The 21,034-nt window shown below is 39.9% G+C and overlaps 2 protein-coding genes across 2 annotated transcripts in view; both read right to left on the reverse strand.

Annotated features, from left to right (window-relative positions):
• Nucleotides 1-21,034, reverse strand: part of MGAM (maltase-glucoamylase) — a 232,736-nt gene that overhangs the window by 170,508 nt on the left and 41,194 nt on the right. The window lies entirely within an intron of this gene.
• Nucleotides 15,929-17,049, reverse strand: LOC121105798 (putative olfactory receptor 9A1). Its single transcript, XM_040643914.1, has one exon. The coding sequence runs from the start codon at nucleotides 16,871-16,873 to the stop codon at nucleotides 15,929-15,931; it is 945 nt and encodes a 314-aa protein (XP_040499848.1). The 5' UTR covers nucleotides 16,874-17,049.

Raw genomic sequence — 21,034 nt, forward strand, 5'->3', positions numbered from 1 at the left:
GACATGATCCACTCTATTATGGAAAACCCAAAGAAGCCACTCCCAACTATTAGAAGTTATAGAGCAATTCAGTAACGTGGCAGGATACAAAAATAAATGCTCAGAAATCAGTTGCATTTCTATACACGAATAACGAGATCGAAGAAAGAGAAATTAGGAATCCATCCCATTTACAATAGCACCAAAAACCATACGTTACCTTGGAATTAACTAACCAGAACGTAAAGGACCTATATATTCTAGAACTATAAATCACTCTTGAAAGACATTGAGGAAGACATAAAAAAGATGGAAAAGAATATTCCATGCTCATGGATCGGAAGAATTAACATAGTTAAAATGTCCATGCTACAGAGCAATCTACACTTTCAATGCTATCCCATCAAAAATACCAAGGACATTTTTCAAAGAACTGGAACAAACAGTCCTTAAATTTGTATGGAAACAGAAAAGGCCCCGAATCTCAAGGAACTGTTGAAAAGGAAAAACAAAGCTGGGGAGCATCACAATGCCAGATTTCGAGCTGTACTACAAGCTGTGATCACAAAGAACAGCATGGTACTGCAAAAACAGACACATAGACCAATGGAACAGAATAGAGAGCCGAAATGGACCCTCGGCTCTTTGGGCAACTAATATTTGATAAAGCAGGAAAAAAACATCCGGTGGGAAAAGACAGTCTCTTCAATAAATGGTGCTGGGAAATTGGACAGCTACATGCAAGAGAATGAAACTTGACCACTATCTCACCATACACAAAAATAAACTCCAAATGGATGAAAGACCTCGATGTGAGACAGGAATCCATCAAAATTCTAGAGGAGAACATGTAGCAACTCGAATCGCCAAAAGCAACCTTTTTCATGACACAATCCCCAAAGAGCAAGAGAAACAAAAGATAAAATGAATTTATGGGACTTCATCAAGATTAAAAGTTTCTGCACATCCAAGGAAACAGTCAGAAAACTAGAGGCAGCCACGAATGGGAGAATATATTTGACATGACACTACAGATAAAGGACTGGTATCCAAGATCTACAAAGAACTTCTCAAACTCAATACACAGAAACAAATAAACAAATCAAAAAATGGGCAGAAGATATGAACAGACACTTTTCCAATGAAGACACCGACAATGGCTAACAGACACATGAAAATTTCACAAGATCATGTGTCAATCAGAAATTCAAATCAAAACACCTGAGACCACACCTTAGGTTAGATGAGCAATAGCAAGGCAAGAACAACATTGTTGGAGAGGATGTGGAGAAAGGGGATCCCTCCCACATTGTTGGTGGGAATGCAAAGTTGGTACAGCCACTCTGGAAAATGTGGAGGTCCTAAAAGTTAAAAATTGAGCTACCCTATGATCCAACCATTGCACTACTGGGTATTTACACCCAAAGATACAGACGTGTGAAGAGAAGGGCCATATGCACCCCAATGTTCATAGCAGCAATGTCCACAATAGCTAAATTGTTGGAAGGAGCCGAGATGCCCTTCAACAGATGACTGGATTAAGAGTGGTCCATATATACAATGGAATATTACTCAGCTATCAGAAAGAACGAGTTCTCAACATTTGCTACAACATGGACAGCACTGGAGGAGATAATGCTAAGTGAAATAAGTCAAGCAGAGAAAGACAACTATCATATGATTTCTCTCATCTATGGAACATAAGAACTAGGATGATCGGTAGGGAAGAAAGGGATAAAGAAAGGGGGTAATCAGAAGGGGGAATGAAACATGAGGAGACTATGGACTATGAGAAACAAACTGAGGACTTCGAGGGGAGGGGGTGGGGGAATGGGATAGACCGATGGGTAGTGGAGGGCACGTATTGCATGGTGTACTGGGTGTTATACACAACTAATGAATCATTGAGCCTTACATCGGAAACTGGGATGACTGAGGTGACTAACATATATAAAAATCATTTAAAAAAAAAAAAAAACAAAATCCCAAATCAGAATGAAGTACCTTGAAGCAACCTCTTTACGTTTCTTTTTTTTTTTTTTTTTTTGGTTCAGAAAAATAAATTATTTTTTTATTTTTTAGTAATGATTTTTTATTATATTATGTTAGTCACCATACCCTCTTTATGTTTCTTGTATTAGCACCTGTGACAAGAACAGTCTGACAAAGTATATATTCTATAAATATTTTAAATGAATATATCAATTAATAGATCAAAGAAGAAATCAATGAAGAAATGAAGAGCATCCAACCTGACTACCTTTCTCTCCATTCGCTCTTCCCCAAAGCACTGCCCAGTCAACCTGCAGTCTCTCTTCCAGGAGATCCCCAACAAGATGGCAAGCAGATGTAAGGAAGACAGGATGAAAAATGAGAGAGCAGGGATTCAGGTGGTGGCAGAGTGTGCCCATTGCCAGCACAGGCACCATCAACTTGCCCTTTGCTATGGAGGGATGATCTGATGGAGAGCCATCTACTCTGTAGCTCCCTTGGTTCACTCTTCAGGCTCTAGGTGTCCTTGTTCTATATGGCAGCCAAGCCTAGACCCTCTCATGATAATGCTCTTCTACTCTCTCCTTCACTAAATGGGATACCTGGATGACACTCACCTCCAGAGATGGGGACTGGACAGGAAAGTTCTATTGCTCTTCAGGCATCAACCCAAGCTACCCATGGCTAGTAAAGAGCCATGCTTAGGAGGCAGGGGAAGCTCCTGCTGTCTCCACTCATGACAAAGAACACCATCCACACACAGGAGCTTAGGAAAAACTCCAGAAGTAGTGCTGGGAGGAATCCACCTATCTCCCCTTCCCTCATTCCCTCTGCCTCCTTCTTTCTCTACCTTGTCTATCCCCAAGGATAGTTATACACTGAGGAATAATTTGCTCACTTTCAGAGACACACTAGGGATGTAGTCAAGGAAAAGCTAAAGAAACTTTCAGTCTTCCCTCCTGAGGATAATCAAGTTTTAGATCCTGGAAAAGTTCTGTGCGTTGGGTACACTTTAAAACTCCTGCTCAGAATTTCTCAATGTCCAGGCTGCCTTCCTTCCAGACCCTTACTCATCACAACAACCAAGCTGTGAGCAATCAGTCCCCTAATCTGCTCTGTGCTTCTCCCTGACTCCATTTATCCCTACAGAGCTTAAGCTACCCCCAAGCTGATGAGTCTACTAATGCCTACAAACGACACACATCAAAAACCTAGAGGTCACTAAATCTTCTCCATCTCCAAGGTTTCATAGAACACATCTTTCCCAAAGGATCTGCACACTCTCCACCACATACCCTCCATCCACAGTTATGAGAGCCTGGTAAGAGAGAGAGGGGACCTGCCACCTACTCCAAACTTACATTCTGTTAAATCCACAGCCCATTCCAGGCCCTCCATCATTTATCCAACTGTGGTTGTTCAGCCATACATTTCCCTTCAGTCTTCAAATGCTCTCAGGTCACCTCCCTGTGCTGCTTGAATTGAGGGGTCAAAGTGAAGACACAATATTCAGAATCAACAACAACAATAAAATACTACATAAAAGTGAGGATGGGTGGGATTTGGGGTAAAATAGCAAAATCACACTTAAAATATTTACTCTTACACTTTGTAAAACAACTGTCATTTTTCATAAAATTAGTCAGGTCAATTTTTAAAAATCAAATGGAAGGGTATAATGTAAAGTGTAAATATCCTGCTCCCCATCTGCTTGATTCTCCTGACCCATCTGCTAGAGATAAATATTATAAGTTATTATTATACATTTCTAGTGTATTCATAGAGTATTCTGTATGTTTATAAGAATATCTGTACTGTATGGTGACTAACATAATATAATAAAAATATATTATTATAAAAAAATAAGAATGTCTGTATATGCTATTTTAAGTAAATGATATTTTAATAAATATACTGTCTGCTACTTCTTTATATATGTGTGTGTGTGTGTATGTTTGTGTTTCTATTATTTTCCATATTAACAATATGTCAATCACATTTAAAGTGATTGCTTAATAAATATTCACTTATGAGAACACTGATCATTACTTAATATGCTGATGAACATTTCATTTTCTCCAATTTTTCATGTCTATATTGCTGCTGCAATAAATATTCTCATGCCTGAAAAGTTGTACAAGTATAACTTTTTTTCAAGATTCATTTTATTTATTTTAGAGAGAGAGAGAGCATGAGCAGGAAGGGCAGAGGGAGAGGGAAAGTGAATCTGAAGCAGACTCCACACAGAGAGCAGAGCCCGATGCGGGGCTCAATCTCTTCACCCAGAGATCATGATCTGAGTCAAAACTAAGAGTCAGATGCTTAACCATCTGCACCACCCAGGCACCCCTATAACTTTTTAATTGTATTAAAAAGCTGTTATCAAGTCACCATCAAAAAGTTACATTAATTTATAATCTCTTTTTAATTTAAATTCCAATTAGTTAATATGCAGTGTAATATTAGTTTCAGGTGTACAATAGAGTGATTCACACTTCCGTACACTAACCTGTGCTCAGCACAACAAGGGCACTCCTTAATCCCCATCACCTACCTCACCCATCCCCCCACCACCTCCCCTCCGGTAACCATCAGCTTTTCTCTGTAGTTAAGAGTGTGTTTCTTGGTTTGCCTCTCTCTCTCCTTTTTTTCCCCTTTGCTCACTTGTTTTGTTTCTTTTTATAATTTTTTAAATAATTTTTTATTATGTTATGTTAGTCACCATACAGTACATCATTAGTTTTTGATGTAATGTTCCATGATTCATTATTTGCGTATAACACCCAGTGCTCCATGCAATACGTGCCCTCCTTACTACCCATCACCGGCCTATCCCAGTCCCCCACCCCGCTCCCCTCTGAAGCCCTCAGTTTGTTTACCAGAGTCCATAGTCTCTAGTGGTTCATTCCTCCTTCTGTTTACCTGTTTTGTTTCTTAAATGAGATTGCATTGGGCCTATGCCTAGAGCCTCTGATCAGAGTATTTCTATTTTAGCATTAATCCCATGCAGATCCTAGAATGCCACTCACAAAACAGGAGTCACTAATCATACCATGAAGTAGAGACCCATCCCTGAGGGCCTCATCCCCATGGGAAGTATGCTGACAGCTGCCCACAAGATCTCTGTCCCACCACGTGCTTGTCAGCCTCTGAGTGGCTATGTGAGGTCATGTGATGATTGTTGAGGAACAGTGAAGGAGGGCTGCTGTCAAATGGGGAAACCTGAGGAGGGTGGAGGGTGCATTCTGTGTCAGAGCCTTCATTGTACAATCAACATTCTTAATTTCAGGCATGGTTCCATTTCTCTAGATATCTTTCTAGTATGATCAACTAGACACTGGCAGAGTAGAGAAGGTCAAAAGAACATAAAGTAATGAAACTCCTTTGGAAAAAGTTTCATTTTTTATAATTCTACTCATAGGTAGTTGCCTAAAATAAATCAAAACATATGTCTTCACCAATACTTCTGTTACAGTGTTTATAGTGCCTTTAATCATTACAACTAATTGTGACAGAAAACAAATACCCATCAACAAGAGAATGTTATATTCATATTAGGAAACTACTCAGCAATGAAAAGTAACAAAATGCTGATAAGACACAATATGGATGAATTCGTGTACATTACAATGAATGAAAAGGTCAGATACCAAAAAAGGCAAATGGTGTGGTGCCATATATTCTAGAATAGATAAAAGTAATCTGTAGTTAAAGAAACCCAAACAGTGATTGCCAAAGTGCTGAAGAGAAAGATTAGGGGGGAAATACTGAGGTATATGGGCTATCCTTTTTAAGTTACTAGATTATATTGATTAGTTTTTTATTCAGGATTTTGGCCTGTTAATGAGAGACATTTACCCCAAAGATATAGATGTAGTGAAAAGAAGGGGCAAATGCACCCTAATGTTCATAACAGCAATGTCCACAATAGCCAAACTGTGGAAGGAGCCGAGATGCCCTTCAACAGATGAATGGATAAAGAAGATGTGGTACATCTACAAAATGGAGTATTATTCAGCCCTCAGAAAGTATGAATACCCACCATTTGCTTCGACATGGTTAGAACTGGAGGGGATTATGCTAAGTGGAATAAGTCAAGCAGAGAAATACAATTATCATATGGTTTCACTTATATGTGGAACATAAGGAATAGTGCAGAGGACCATAGGGGAAGGGGGAGAAATCAGAGAGGGAGACCAATAATGAGAGACTATGGACGCCAGGAAACAAACTGGGGGTTTCGGAGGGGAGGAGGGTGAGGGAAGAGGGTAAAAAGGTAATGGGTATCAAGGAGGGCACGTGTTGTGATGAGCACTGGGTGTTATATATAACTAATGAATCACTGAACACTACATCAAAAACTAATGATGTACTATACAGTGGCTAACGGAACATAATAAAAAAGAAAGAGAGAGAGATTGGCCTATAATTTTCTTTTAGGTAAGGTCCATGTCAGGTTTTGGCATCAAGATAATTTTGGTTATCATAAAATGAGTTAGAAAATATGCTTCCTTTCCTATTTTATGGGGAAAAGTTTGTATTATTTCCTCCTAAATTGTTTGGAAAAATCCATCAGTGAGGAAATCTAGGCCAGGTGTTTTCTTTGTGAGGAAGTACTTATTTATAGGTAAAATGCCTTTAGAAGCTAGAGGACTATTCAAAACTTCTGCTTCAGTTTGTATTTTCCAGGTGAATTGTTTAATTCATCTAAGTTGTCAAGTTTATTAACATAAAGTTGTTCATGATACCATTTTTACACATTTACAGTTTATTGCACTACTGTGACATCCCTTGTTTCCATTTCTGATATTAGTGATTTACGTTTCTATTTTTTCCTTGCTCATTCTTGTGAGGGATTTATCAATCATATTATTCTTTTCCAAGTCATTACGTTAGGCTTTATTAATCCTTCTCTATCGCTATCTGGTTCTTATTTCATGTTCTCAAGTCATTCTCCCTAGGTGTCTCTTCACACAATGTTCTATTATAAGGACACCAGTCAATAGGATTAGGGACCCACCCTATTCCAGTATGACCTCATCTTCATTAATTACAACTGCAACAACCCCATTTCCACTCAAGTTTACATTCTGATATACTGGAAGGTTAGAACTTCAACATATGAATTTTGACAGACATAATTCAACCCATAATACATGTCTCGGTTGCTTCCAATTTTTGGCAATTATGAATAGAGCTACAAAAAATATTCATGTACAAGATTGTGTGGACATGTTTTCAACTCCTTTTTGTATATACTAAGGAAGATAATTGCTGGGTTGTACTGTAAGAGTATATTTAGCTGGGGTGCCTGGGTGGCACAGCGATTAAGCGTCTGCCTTCAGCTCAGGGCGTGATCCCGGCGTTATGGGATCAAGCCCCACATCAGGCTCCTCCGCTAGGAGCCTGCTTCTTCCTCTCCCACTCCCCCTGCTTGTGTTCCCTCTCTCTCTAGCTGTCTCTCTCTCTGTCAAATAAATAAATAAAATCTTTAAAAAAAGAGTATATTTAGCTTCATAAGAAATTGCCAAATTGTCTTTCAAAGTGGCTGTACCATTGTGTACTCCCACCAGCAATGAATAAGAGTTCCTGTTGCTCCACGTTCTCACCAATATTCAGTGTTTGGGATTTTAGGCATTCTACTAGGTGTGGGGTGGTGTTTCATTGTTGTATTAATTTGCAATTTCCTAATGACATAGGATGTTGATCATCTTTTTATATGCTTGATCATCTGCATATGTCCTTTAGTGAGGCGTCTGTTCAGATCTTTTGCCCATTTTTAATTTATTTGTTCTTATTGTTGAGTTTTAAAGAGCTCTTTGTATGTTTTGTGTACATGTCCAATATTTCACATGTATTTTGCCAATTATTTTCTCCCAAACTGTGGCTTGTCTTTTCATTCTCATAACAGTCTTTTCCAGAGCATAAGTTTGACTTTTCAGTTTTTAATTTCATGGATCATGCTTTTGGTGTTGTATCTAAAAACTATTCATCAAACCCACGGTCACCTACTTTTCTCCAGTTAGGTTCTAATGTTTTGTAGTTTTGCATTTCACATTTAGGTCTCTGATCCAATTCGAGTTTATTTTTGTGAAAGGTTTAAGATCTGTGTCCAGATTTTTTTTTCATGTGAATGTCCAATTGTTCCAGCACCTTTTGTTGAAAAACCTATCCTTTCTCCATTTGCCTTTATTCTTGGTCAGAATCAGTTGATGATGTCTGTATGGGTCTATTCCTGGGCTTTCTATTCGATTCCGCTAATACATTTTTCTATTATTTCAACAATAAAACACTGTCTTAATAACTACAGCTTTATAATAAGTTTTGAAATTGAGTAGAGTCAGTACCTTCAACTCTGTTCTTCAGGATTGTGTTGGCTATTCTGGGCCTTTCACCTTTCCATATAAACACTAGTATCACTTTGTCATTATTTACAAAATAACTTACTTGGATTTTGGTTGAGATTGCATTGAATCTATAGATCAAGTTGATAAGAATTGACATCTTAATAATACTGTTTTCCTGTGCATGAATATGGGGTATTTCTCCATTTTTTTCTATCTTTTTTAATTTCTTTCATCAGAGTTTTGAAGTTTTTGTATTTTTCTCAGATCATGCACAGATTGTTAGGTTTACACCTATATTTTTTGGTGCTAATGTAAATGGTGTTGTGTTTTTAATTACAAATCCCAATTTTTTTCACTGCTGGTATTTGGTAAAGCAAGTACATAGGAAGGTGACTGACTTTTGTATACTAACTTTATATCCTGTGACCTTGCTATAACCACCTTTCAATAACATTATACCACTCCATGGGTAGTGCAAGTATCTTATAACAAAATATCCCCAGCTCCTCTCTCACATCCCTTAAACATTGCTGTCATATATTTCACTTATTCATAAGCTACAATAATCCAGTATGTTGCTACTCTGTCATTCTGGCAAACTGTTATCTGTGAGATCAGGTAAGAATAAGAAAAATTAAATATTTTATTTTACCTTAATTTATTCCTTCTCTAAGGTTCTTCCTTTCTTTCTGTAGATTCAATTTCTAAGCCATATTATTTCCCTTCTCTTCAAACAACTTCTTCTAACATTTCTTACAAGGGTGATCTACTGGTGACAAACAAAATGTTGTTTGTCTGAGAAAGTATTTCTTCACTTTTTAAGAATAATTTCCCAAGACACAGAATTCCAGGCTGGTGGATTTCTTTCATCAACACATTAAGTATTTTACTCTGTTTTTCTTTTGGCTTGCATGTTTTCTGAAGAGGACTCTAATGTAATTCTCATTCTTATTCCTTTGAAGGTTAAGTGTTTTCTCCCCTTCTGGCTTCTTTCAATAATTTGTCTGTCTTTGATTTTCTACACTTTGAATATGAAATGCCTACATGGAAATTGTTTGCTACTTATCCTGCTCATATTCTCTGAGCTTCCTGGATCTGTGGTTTGATGCCTGTCATTAATTTTAGAAAGTTTAAGTAATAAGTTATTATTACTTCCAATAATTTATCTGTTACTTCTCATATCCCCATGACACATAAGATATACTTTTTGTAATTGTTCCAAATTCTTAGATACTCTCTTTTATCTTTTTCATTCATTTTTCACTTTGCATTTCAGTTCTGGAAGTTTCTAATGACATATCTTTAAGCTCACTCATTCTTTCCTCAACTATCTGCATTCTTTTGCTGAGCTCATTAAAGCCATTCTTTATTTTTGTTTAGATTGGGGTTTTTTTCTACCACTTCATTTTTACTCTTTCTTATAGTTTCCATTGTTCTACTGATGTTACCCATTGGCTCTTGCATTTTGTCCACTTTTCTACTAAAGCCCTTGGCATGTTAAAAGTACAGTTATGTTAAAATCCTAGCCTGATCATTTCAACATTTCTGCCATATCTGAGTCTGATTCTCATGTTTGACCTGTCTCTTCATATTTTGTTTTCTTTGTTTGTTTTTTAGTATGCCTCATAATATTTCACTGGAAGCTGGACATTACATAATGGGTAAAAAGATCTGAGGTAAACAGGTCTTCTATGTGAGGTTTTATGTTTATCTGGCTAGGAGTTGGGCTGTGTTTACTGTTAATGTAGCTATACGTGTGAGAGGCTAAAATAAATCTCTTGTTCTTAGTTTTGTCTCACCTGCTGTCTTTGTGTTTCCCTAGAATCTCCTTCTTAAATAAGGTCTTAGACTTACAGTTATGTCTGTTGTAATCCCCTGCTATCAAACAGCAGCCCTACTGATGTGGTGGTACAGAGTAGAGGGAGTGTAGCATTCAGCATTCTACAGTCCTATAATTAAGTCTCAATCTTTTGGTGAACATGTGTCCCTGGGTTGTGACTTTCAGCTTCCCTGTAACTTTGGTGAAATAGGAAGGACAGAGAGACTGGAGTTGGCTATTTCCCTTCCCCCATATTGGTTAGACTCTGGTAAAAATCCAAGGTATTTAGGCTTTGATAAAATAGTTTCCCTTTAAGGCAGGCTTTTAAGGACAGGATGCTCTTGATGTATTTCAGAATGGTTACTTTTACCCATCCCCTAATTCGACAGGACTCTGAGTTCCGTGATCTTCACTCTGAGATCCTGACAAGGATCCTGGACATGCAATTCAAAAATGCGTGGGGGCCCTCCTGAGACTGGGCCTCTCTGGAGGTTTTAGCCCCCAAGTTTGTCCATATGGAGCCTCCAACAATTTGTTGAGTACTTTCTAACCTCATACTGGCTCCAGCAATGGACTTTTGCTCCAGAGTTTCTGCTCCAGTACACTGTGATTCATTGTATTTGCCTGCCTTCCCAATTTGAAGAGCAATGGTTTGCCCTGTGACCTTAATCCTCTGACAGATTTAAGAAAGTATGCTGATTTTCAGTTTCTTTGTGTTTTATTCTTGTGAGGACAACAGTGACAACTTTCAAGCTCCTGAAATGGAAACTGGAAATCCCTCTAATTGCTTGATTTTAATAATAAAGTACAGATACAAAAACACTATATGAAGCAAATATAGATCTCATTTATCATGGTTAAGTTAAGTACCCTTGTAACTACCACCCAGATCAAAGAAAAAGAAAGAACATTCAGGGAAACCCCAGAACCTTCTGCATTACCCCATTACAATTACAATCCTCATTTCCCCAAAAGTAACTATCTTTGCAATAATCACTTCACTACATTTTTTATCACTCATATTTGCATCACTATATACTATAGCTTAGTTAGTTTTGCCCATTTTTAAAAAATTTCACGTATCCTTTTAGTCCTTTTAATCTGTAGATCCATTCAGCATCCCTTTCTTTTCCTTATAATCTATTTGTTGAATTCACTAGGTGTTTTGACAGTAGTTTCTTATAGTCTGGATTTTGGTTATGCATCCTTATGGTACAGCAAAATATATCTTTCTGTTCTCCACATATTTTCCTGTAAATTGGCAGCTGAATTCAGAGGACTGATAAGACTAAGTTCCTCTAGTTTTGAAAAAAATGAAGGATTATTATAATATTTCATCAAAAGACACATAAGATCTAGTTTTCTCTTTTCCATGATGTTAGAAACAGTTGATGCATAAACATCATTGGGGGTTGCTAAATGGTGATATTCTAATTCTACCATGTTTCATTAATTATCTACAATACTTTGATATTTTCATTTACTATATATTTACCCAAAATAAATACTTGAATCTTTCCATTTATCAGATCTTTAAATAAATAAATAAGTTTCCTTATTCTCTTTTGAAGATGAATAACTTGTATCATTATGAACTCATGGTTCTAAATATATTTGATGTGTTTCAAATGATTGCAATTATTGTATTTTCAAATTACAACTTGTCCCATATTGGCTAGTGAAAGTCTCTTCAGTTTGGACCCTGAATCCTTTTAACTAGCACTCTTAAAAGACACATTGAGAATACACACACACACACACACACACACACACATACACACACACATATGCATATATATGCATACATGGGGGAGGGGGAGAGATTCATACTGATATATCTAATCCAATTCAGGAATAAACAGACTATGATAAGTGCACATACCAATCTGACTATAGCCCCAGCAATGGGAGGGGCAACTATCTACTCTGACTGAAGGCTCCACCTACCAACAAAAGCTTCTCGGGGAACAACACAGGGAAAGTGCCCTGTAGTTCAGTGCTATCACCTCTTGGGCAAACACCTGATCTGACTCAACGCAAGCCCATGGTAGCCCCAGACTGGCCTAATCACAACACAGGGACTAAACTCTTCCTACAACAGGCAGAGTCATTGCAGACAAATGGACTGAAGGCAAAAGTGGCTCAGTCACAACATCAGGACACATGCCACACACATAGAAGATACCCCTGAAGTGCCAGGTTCTGTTGAACAAGACACATTGCACTGCAAGGCACTACAGGACCTCTTCTTCATAAGGCCACTACTTTCAAGAGCAGGAGATGTAGCTGACTTTCCTAACACACAGAAACAGAACAGAGAGTTAGACAAAAGGAGACAGAGGAATATGTCCCAAATGAAAGAACACAACAAAATCAAAGCAAGAGAGCTGATTTAATGGAGATAAATAATATACCAGATAAAGAATTTAAAGCAGTGGTCATAAAGATATTCATTGGACTTGAGTAAAGAGTGGAGGACCTCACTGAGACCTTAACAAAAAGATAGGAAACATCAACAAGAATCAATCAGACACGAAGAACTCGATAACTGGAATTAAAAATACACTAGAAGGAATATATAGTAGACTAGAGGAGGCAGAAGAACAGATCAGTGACCTGAAGGACAGAGCAATGGAAAACAATCGAGCTGAACAGGAGACAGAAAAATAATAATAAAAGATAAAAATAGACTGAGGGAACTCAGCAATACCATCAAGCATAATAACATTTGCATTATACAGATCCCAGAAGGAGAAGAGAGAGAAAAGGGGGCAGAAAATTTATTTGAAGAAATAATAGCTGAAAACTTCCCAAAATCTGGGGAAGGAAACAGAAACCCAGATCCAGGAGGCACAGAGAGCCCCCAATATAATCAACCCAAGAAGGTCCACACCCAGATACATGGTATTTAAAACAGCACAAAGTAGGCGTGCCTGGGTGGTTCAGTTGGTTAAGCATTTGACTTCAGCTCGGGTCATGTTCTCAGTGTTGTGGGATTGAGCCCTGTGTCAGGATCCACACTCCGGAGGGAGTTGGCCTGAGGATGCTCTCTCTNNNCCCTCTCCCTCTGCTTCTCCCTCTGCTCTCTCTCTCTCTCTCTTTCGCAAATAAACAAATCTATAAAATAAAATAATAAAATAAAATAAAATGGCAAGAAGTAGTGATAAAGAGAGAATTTTAAAAGCAGCAAGAGAAAAGAAAACAGTTACATACAAGGGAAGCCCCATAAGGCTATCCACTGATTTTTCAGCAGAAACATTGCGGGCTGGAAAGGAGTGGCATGTTATGTTCAAAGTGCTGAAAGAAAAAACCTACAACCAAGAATACTGCATCCAGCAAGACTATCATTCAGAATAAGAGGAAAGATAAAGTGTTTCTCAGATAAAGGAAAGTTGAAGGAATTCATGACCACTAAACCAGACTTACAAGAAACATGAAAGGGGACTCTTTGATTAGAAAGGAAAGACCACAAGCAGGAGTTATAAAGTAGGAAGAACAAAAGCAAAAAAATAATATCTATAAAAATAAGTCAAGGGATTCACAAAATAAAAGGATGTAAAGTATGATACCATATACCTAAATGTTAGGGGGCGTGGGGAGAGGAGTAAAGAATGGGTTCAAATTTAAGCAACCACAACTTACTATAGACTGCTATATGCATAGATATTATACACAAAACAAACAGCAACCACAAATTAAAAACAAGTAATAGATATGCAAGAAATAAAGAGAAAGGAATCCAACTATATGATTAAAGAAAGCCAGCAAACCATGAAAGAAGAAAGCAAAAGAAAGAAATAGAGAACTATAAAAATAACCATAAAACAAGTAACAAAAGGGCAATAAGTACAACTATAAATAATTACTTTGAATATAAATGGACTAAAGGCTCCAGTCAAAAGACAGGGTGAAAGAATGAATAAAAAAGCAATACCTGTCCATGTGCTGCTTAAAAGAGACTCATTTAAGACCTAAAGACACATACAGATTGAAAGTGAAGGGTTGGAAAAACATTGCTCAAGCAAAAGGAAGTAAAAAGAAAGCCAGGGTAATGATAATTATATCAGACAAGATAGACTTTAAAACAAAGATGTACCAAGAAACAAAGAAGAACATTATATAACCATAAAGGGAACAATCCAACAAGAAGATATAACAATTGTAAATATTTATGCATCCAATGTAGGATCACCCAAATTCATAGAGCAGCTATTAACAAACATACAGGACAAAATCAATATTAATAGGGACTTTAACTACCCCACTTACATCAAAGGATAAATCATCCAAACAGAAAATCAACAAGTAAACAGTGGCTTTGAATGACATATTGGACCAGGTAAACCTTAACAGATATATTCAGAACATTCTATCTTAAAACAGCAAAATACATATTCTTATCAAATGCACTAGAACAGCCTCCAGAATATATACATGTATTATGTTGGGAAGGCAGTCTCATGTGTACAGTCTTTTGACCCCTGCTTAGCCACATGAGAATGGCAGAAATATTGACAATGGTGGTGTGGGGGAAAGGGGCTGAGACAGGACAATATAAGAACTGAGATGTGGATTAGGATGCTCCCTGTAGAGCTGGAGGACAGACTGGTAAACTCAGTCCTTGTATGGGGGAGGGGGAATGGAAGACAGAAATGTAGCTGAGAGAGAAGGGAGATGGAACACCCAGTGTCAGGATTGAACAATGTGAGGAATGCGGGGAGAAGTGACCAGGGGCAGCCCCTTTTTCTGCCCTCCCTGCACTCCTGCCTCAGCCCAGGGACACAGCAAGGTCAGCTTGCTCTTGTCAGTTCAGGTCCTAGAAGTCATGCCCTCCCACATTTGGGGCTGGTGTGATAATGAGAATCATGACAGATAAGAAAATGCCTCTTTCCAAGACCCTCCCTCCTCACCATGAGAAAGTCCACTAATTAGAGACATGCCTCAATTAACACACGTCTGGCCCCGAGGTTGGGAAGGAGGCAGGGCTGTGGAGTGAGTTCACTCTCATGACTACTAGTTGAGAAGATCTACAGGGTGGCAGTGTCCCTGCTGGACCTGGGGACAGGAACCTCAAGAAAAGGCTGGAGCCTGAGGCTGAACTTGGGGTCACTCCAAAAGAAATAGAAGGTGCTTTAGGCAGTGAGAAAATCATGAAAGCACGGGAAAACATATGGGAAGATGACTCAGCACCTAGAATCAATCATGGAGGTCAACTGCCACTGAAAGAATATACTCTTCCTTACTTTCCCATTTAAAGAGCTGAGTGTTCTAAAAAATATCACATATATTTTGTAGATTCACACCTGTTAAGTTTATATTGTAAGATGTATTATAACTACAGAAGACTGTATAAGCATATATCCAGTTAAAAAATAATAGTGAGGGGCGGCTGGGTGGCTCAGTCGTTAAGCATCTGCCTTTGGCTAGAGGCATGATCCCAGGGTTCTGGGATCGAGCCCCGCATCGGGAAACCTGCTCCGCTGGGAGTCTGCTTCTTCCTCTCCCACTCCCCCTTCCTGTGTTCCCTCTCTCGCTGGCTGTCTCTCTCTGTCAAATAAATAAATAAAATCTTTAAAAATTAATAATAACAATAGTGAGATCGCCCACATAGGAATAATCTGATTACAAATTGGAGCACTATCAGTGTCTTAAAATTCCCTTGAAGAACTTTGTAGAATTCCCTTGTACATCAGAAACCACTTGGTGTTGAAAATGATCATTTCAGATTGAATTAGTGGTTTCATCTACTCAGGTTGATGAGGATGAGTCCGTGATTGCCCTTAGGACACAGCTAATCCTTGAGGAGTTGACAACAGCGTTTCATGACATCTCGAAAAGCCTCTATAAATTTGTCATTCCGGAGGGTGAAGATGAACGGGTTCAGAAAAGGGGTCACCACTAAAACCATCAGTGATGCTACCCTGTTGTACTCAGCTGCCTGAGTTTGCTTGGGTTTCACATAGAGGAACAGGCAAGTGCCGTAGCCGATCACAACAAAGGTGAAGTGGGACGCACAGGTAGAGAAGGCTTTCCTTCGCCCAGAGGCGGAGGGGATCCTGAGGATGGTGGAGATGATGTACGTGTAGGAGATGATAGTAGGGATTAAAGAACCAACAATAATGAATACAGCCATTAAAAAAAGAATAAACTCTGTGAGAAGGCTGTCATCACAGGAGAGTTTGAGCAGTTGCCCTCGGTCACATAAAAAATGGTCTAACACATTGGATTTACAGAAGGTAAGCTGAAATGTGGCATAGACAGGCCAGATTTGAAACAGGAACCCAAACACCCATGACACAATGACCACCCAGATGCACGTGTGGCTGTTCATTATGATGTTGTACCGCAAGGGGTTACAGACAGCCACGTAACGGTCCACAGCCATTGCTCCAATTAATACCAACTCCGACGTACCCAAAGAAAGGTACAAATATAATTGTGCACTGCATGCTGTCAAAGATATTGCCTGCATCCCAGGAAGCAGCAGCCCCCAGAGCATCAAGGGGACAGCAACTGATGTGATCAGGATCTCTAGGACGGAGAGGTGGCCAAGGAAGAAATACATGGGAGACTGCAGACGTTTGTCAACACAGACAATCACAATGATGAGCATATTTCCCATGACTGTCACTGAGTAGAGAAAGAAGAACGTGGCAAAAAGAATACGGTGTAGTTCTTTGGAGCCATGGAAGCCAAGTAGATAAAATTCAATGGCGCTAGAATAATTCTTCAACATTTAGTCCTCTGCCTTGCCTTTAGGAAATCTAAAGAACAAAGGAGAGTTCACATGCTTCTAATTTCAAAGGACTAAAGCTATTCCCAACTTGAGGAAGTATTATCTCTGCTCTTAGGCTCCACATCATGACCAAGTGGGTTCATCTCCTACTGTTCTCTGTACAAGGCTGATGTTAAATGTTTCGTGAAGAAAATACACAGGAGAAAAACTATACATATGTAAGAAGGGAGCATCAGTCACCAACACCCACCCTCCCCGGTATGCACCCTCATCTTTCAACTCACTGGCCCTTCTGCCTCCAGCTCTGCTCTGACCTGCCACCCTGTTCACTTCCTTGACCACAATGTGTTCATTTCTACCACCAACCCATCCCTCCTGAATGCCCTAAACTGTATCCTCTGCCCCTTACACCCGCGTCCTACAAAATCCTGCCAATCCCACCCAGATATGGTTACTTCTTCCCTTCATCTCCTCTGAATGTGGGCTCCATTTGCCTTATGTTCACTTAAAGTTCTCACTTCAGTTATCCTAATCACCATTTCAGTCTGTCGTTAGAGCTGGCAGGCAGGGAGGTGGGGTCTACCTGGGAAATTATCGTAAGACAAGAGCTATATTGAGACAAAATATTGAGTCTTTCCCTGTCTTCTGGGGAGCTGGCTCCCTGCAGTGGGGTATCCACTTTCTTCCTCCTTATTCTTACCAGGAAAGCCATCTCCATCGCTCATTTCAATGACTGCGCCTCCTCCTGGTAGGAAGAACCTCATTAGTTTCCAGTTGGTAACCCCGAGCTCTGAGATTATTCCTTCTGTTACCAGATGACAGCAGGGAGTAGGGGTCCAGAGGAGTGAAGAGGAGGCTGGAATTTTCATCCCCAACTCCCATCTGTCTTATACGATCTCCACCCTGGCACCAAGAAAACAAGCAACATCCTTTGCCCTCCTCATGTCTCAAATCTCTAGTTTCAGCAAGGAAATAAGACCTCCAAATGGGCAACCTGTCCCTATTTCCAACCAGCACGGTCTGCCTCCCATAGAGAAGCTTGGAAAAGTCCCCAGACATCTGCTATCTATGTCCTCCCATTTTCTCCAGAGTCCTGACAATAAGGAAAAGTGTCTGGGAAACAAACTGGGGGCTTGGGGGGGGGGCGGTGGGATAGGCTGGTGATGGGTATTAAGGAGGGCACGTATTGCATGGTGCACTGGGTGTTATACACAAGTAATGAATCACGGAACTTTACATCAAAAACTAGGGATGTATTGTATGGTGACTAACATAATAAAAAAATATTATTATTAAAAAAGAAAACACAAAGACACCAAAATGGATCACACTGATCTGCTTAGTATGTCTGGGCTCCTTCCTTCACCACATGCAAGTCATTGGTCAGATGTCTCCAACCATAGGCCCTCTCCAGTCACCCTCTCTAAAACAGCACAAGCACATCTTCACACTCTGTCCTCTTACAGGCAGCATTTTCTTCTTACTGGTTCTCATCAGTAGCTGAAATTGAAGAACCTTTGTCTTTCTTGTTCACTGTCACATCTCCAGTGCCAAGAACAGAGTCTGACACAGGGTAAGCTTCTATGTACTCTTTTAATATTTATTCAATACATTTATCCAAACAAGTCAGTGACAGAGTAGTGAATATCCACCCCGACCTGTTTCTCCTCCTGTTGTAAAATAGGACCCTCTCTTCACTCTTCACTAAGGCCTTGTCTGGTCAATCTGTGGGCTCTCTCCCTGAGATCCCCTACAAAATGGGAAGCTTACATTAACAGGAAATAAGGACAAATGAGAGAGCAGCTCATGGCAGAGAGCTGTGTCTATCACCAGCACTGAGAAGAGCTGAATCTGCTCTCTGCTATGGAGGGAGGATTCCATTTGAGTTCCTCCATTAAGCAGCTCCCCAGCCCACTCTTCACGCTCTAGTGGAGGTGTCCTCATTTTAGACAGCAGTGAAGCCCAGAACGTCCCATCCTGATTTTCTTACTCTCTTCTTCACAGAGGGGAGCCCTGGAAGACACTCACCTCCAGAGAAAAAGACTGAACTGGAATGTTCTATGGCTGTCCAGGGATCAGCCTGGGCTACTTCCTGCCTGACTAGTCCAGAGCACGCTCTGTGGCCCAGAGCATGCTGCTGCTGTCCTTGTTCTCAGTGCAAGAGAAAACTGTCTTCATACGAGTACTTAGGGGAACGTCCAGTAATAATAGTGCTGTGGAAGTCCAATTGTTTCTCTCTGTCTCTCCCCCTCCTTCTTTCCTTCTCCTGTTTGTCCCCACGGGGAGTTACTTACTGAAAAACTAAATTTGTCAAGTTCAGAGAAACCCTAGGGATGCAGTCAAGGGAAAGCTAGAAAAACTTTCACCTTTCCCTCCTGAGGCTAATCAAGTTTTAGAACATGGGGAAGTTTTGTGTCATGCGCAAACTTGAAATCTCCTAGCAGGGGTTTCTCAATGCCCAGGCTGCTTCTACCGAGTCCCCAAGTCCTGGTAATCACCAAATAGTCTGAGCTGTAAGCAGCCAGGCCCTGCTGTCTTCTGTGCCTCTGTTTCCAATTAACCCTGCAAGAGCCGTAGCAACCCACAATCAGAAGACCCCATAAATGGCTCCAAGACACTTATCAAAGATGAAAAACCCAGTGGCCAAAAGGGGTACATGGGTGGCTCTGTCGGTTAAGCATCTGCCTTCGGCTCAGGTCATGATCTCAGGGTCCTGGGATCAAGCCCCAAGTTGGGCTCCCTGCTCAGCCAGAAGCCTGCCTCTCCTTCTGCTCCTCCCCCCTGATGGTTCTCCCTACCCGCCCCCACCCCGTGCTATCCCCCGCTGGTGCTCTCTGGCACATTCTCTCTCAGTCTCTCAAATAAATCAATAAAATCTTTAAAAAAACCCAAACAAAACAAAACAAAAAACCCAGAGGCCAACAAATAGCCTCTGTCAAAAAGTTTTCATCTCAAAGGCCTAAGAACCCCGTATTATCCAGATGACTTCTGCACTCCCTCTACAAGATACTCTCTGATTATAGTTACAGGAACTCTGGTAAGAGAGACATAGGACCGACCCTGCAAATCAGCCTCAGGATCTGCTAATGGTACAACCCGTTCCCATCTCTGCAACACGCATGCATTCCCACTGTGGCTCTTCAGCCACATTTTCTCTTCAGGTCTTCAACTGTTACCAGGGCACCTTCCTGAGCTACTTGAAGTAAGAGGTAAGGGCTTAGAAATCAACCCAGAGAACTGACAAAAAAGTAGTATATAAAAGTGAGGATGGCTGGGGTACGGAATAAAATAGCAAAATCACATTTAAAATATTTATGTTTACATTAATAAAACATTTTCCATTTATCATAAAGCTAGCACAACTCAAGGTAAAAAATAAAATTTTATACAGGAATATAAAATAGATGCAAGTGTCTCTCTCACCAATGCCTGATTTTTCTGATCTATCTCCTAGACCTAAACACTGCTATTAGTTTCTGTTGTTCCATACAGAAATTTTCTATGCAAGTTTATCTATATATGGTTTTTATTTGCTATTTTAGTAAGCCTATTGTCCTGCTACTTTCTTTTTGTTACATGCATATATGTGCATGCATTAAGCTTTTGCGTATTGGCAATAATATACCACTCACATTTTAAGTGACTGCCTTTTCCAGTTCTTCACCAGTAAAAAAGCTGCTGCAATAAAAATCTTCACATGTAAGCCTGTATATTTGTACAGCTATAACTTCCTAAATTACTATATTAAATTTAATATGTTATCAAATCATCCTTCAAAAAATTCTATCAGTTAAAATCTCTTGAAACGTGGCCCAAGGGAACCTGGGTGACTCAGTCGGTTGAGCGTCCCACTCAGTTTTGGCTCAGCTCACGATCTCAGGGTCATGAGATTGAGCCCCATGTCAGGCTCTATGCTCAGGGGGAGTCTGCTTGAGATTCTCTCCCTGTGCCCCCCACCCTGGGCGCTCTCTCTCTCTCTGTCTCTATCAAGAAAAATGGGGGCGCCTGAGTGGCACAGCGGTTAAGCGTCTGCCTTCGGCTCAGGGCGTGATCCCAGTGTTATGGGATCGAGCCCCACATCAGGCTCCTCTGCTATGGGCCTGCTTCTTCCTCTCCGACTCCCCCTGCTTGTGTTCCCTCTCTCGCTGGCTCTCTCTCTCT

Source organism: Ursus maritimus, unplaced genomic scaffold (assembly GCF_017311325.1).
Source record: "Ursus maritimus isolate PB19 unplaced genomic scaffold, ASM1731132v1 scaffold_3, whole genome shotgun sequence".
Taxonomy (NCBI): domain Eukaryota; kingdom Metazoa; phylum Chordata; class Mammalia; order Carnivora; family Ursidae; genus Ursus; species Ursus maritimus.

Coding starts and splice junctions, on each gene's coding strand:
- LOC121105798 (XM_040643914.1), bottom strand. CDS start 16,873: ATGTTGAAGAATTATTCTAGCGCCATTGAATTTTATCTACTTGGCTTC.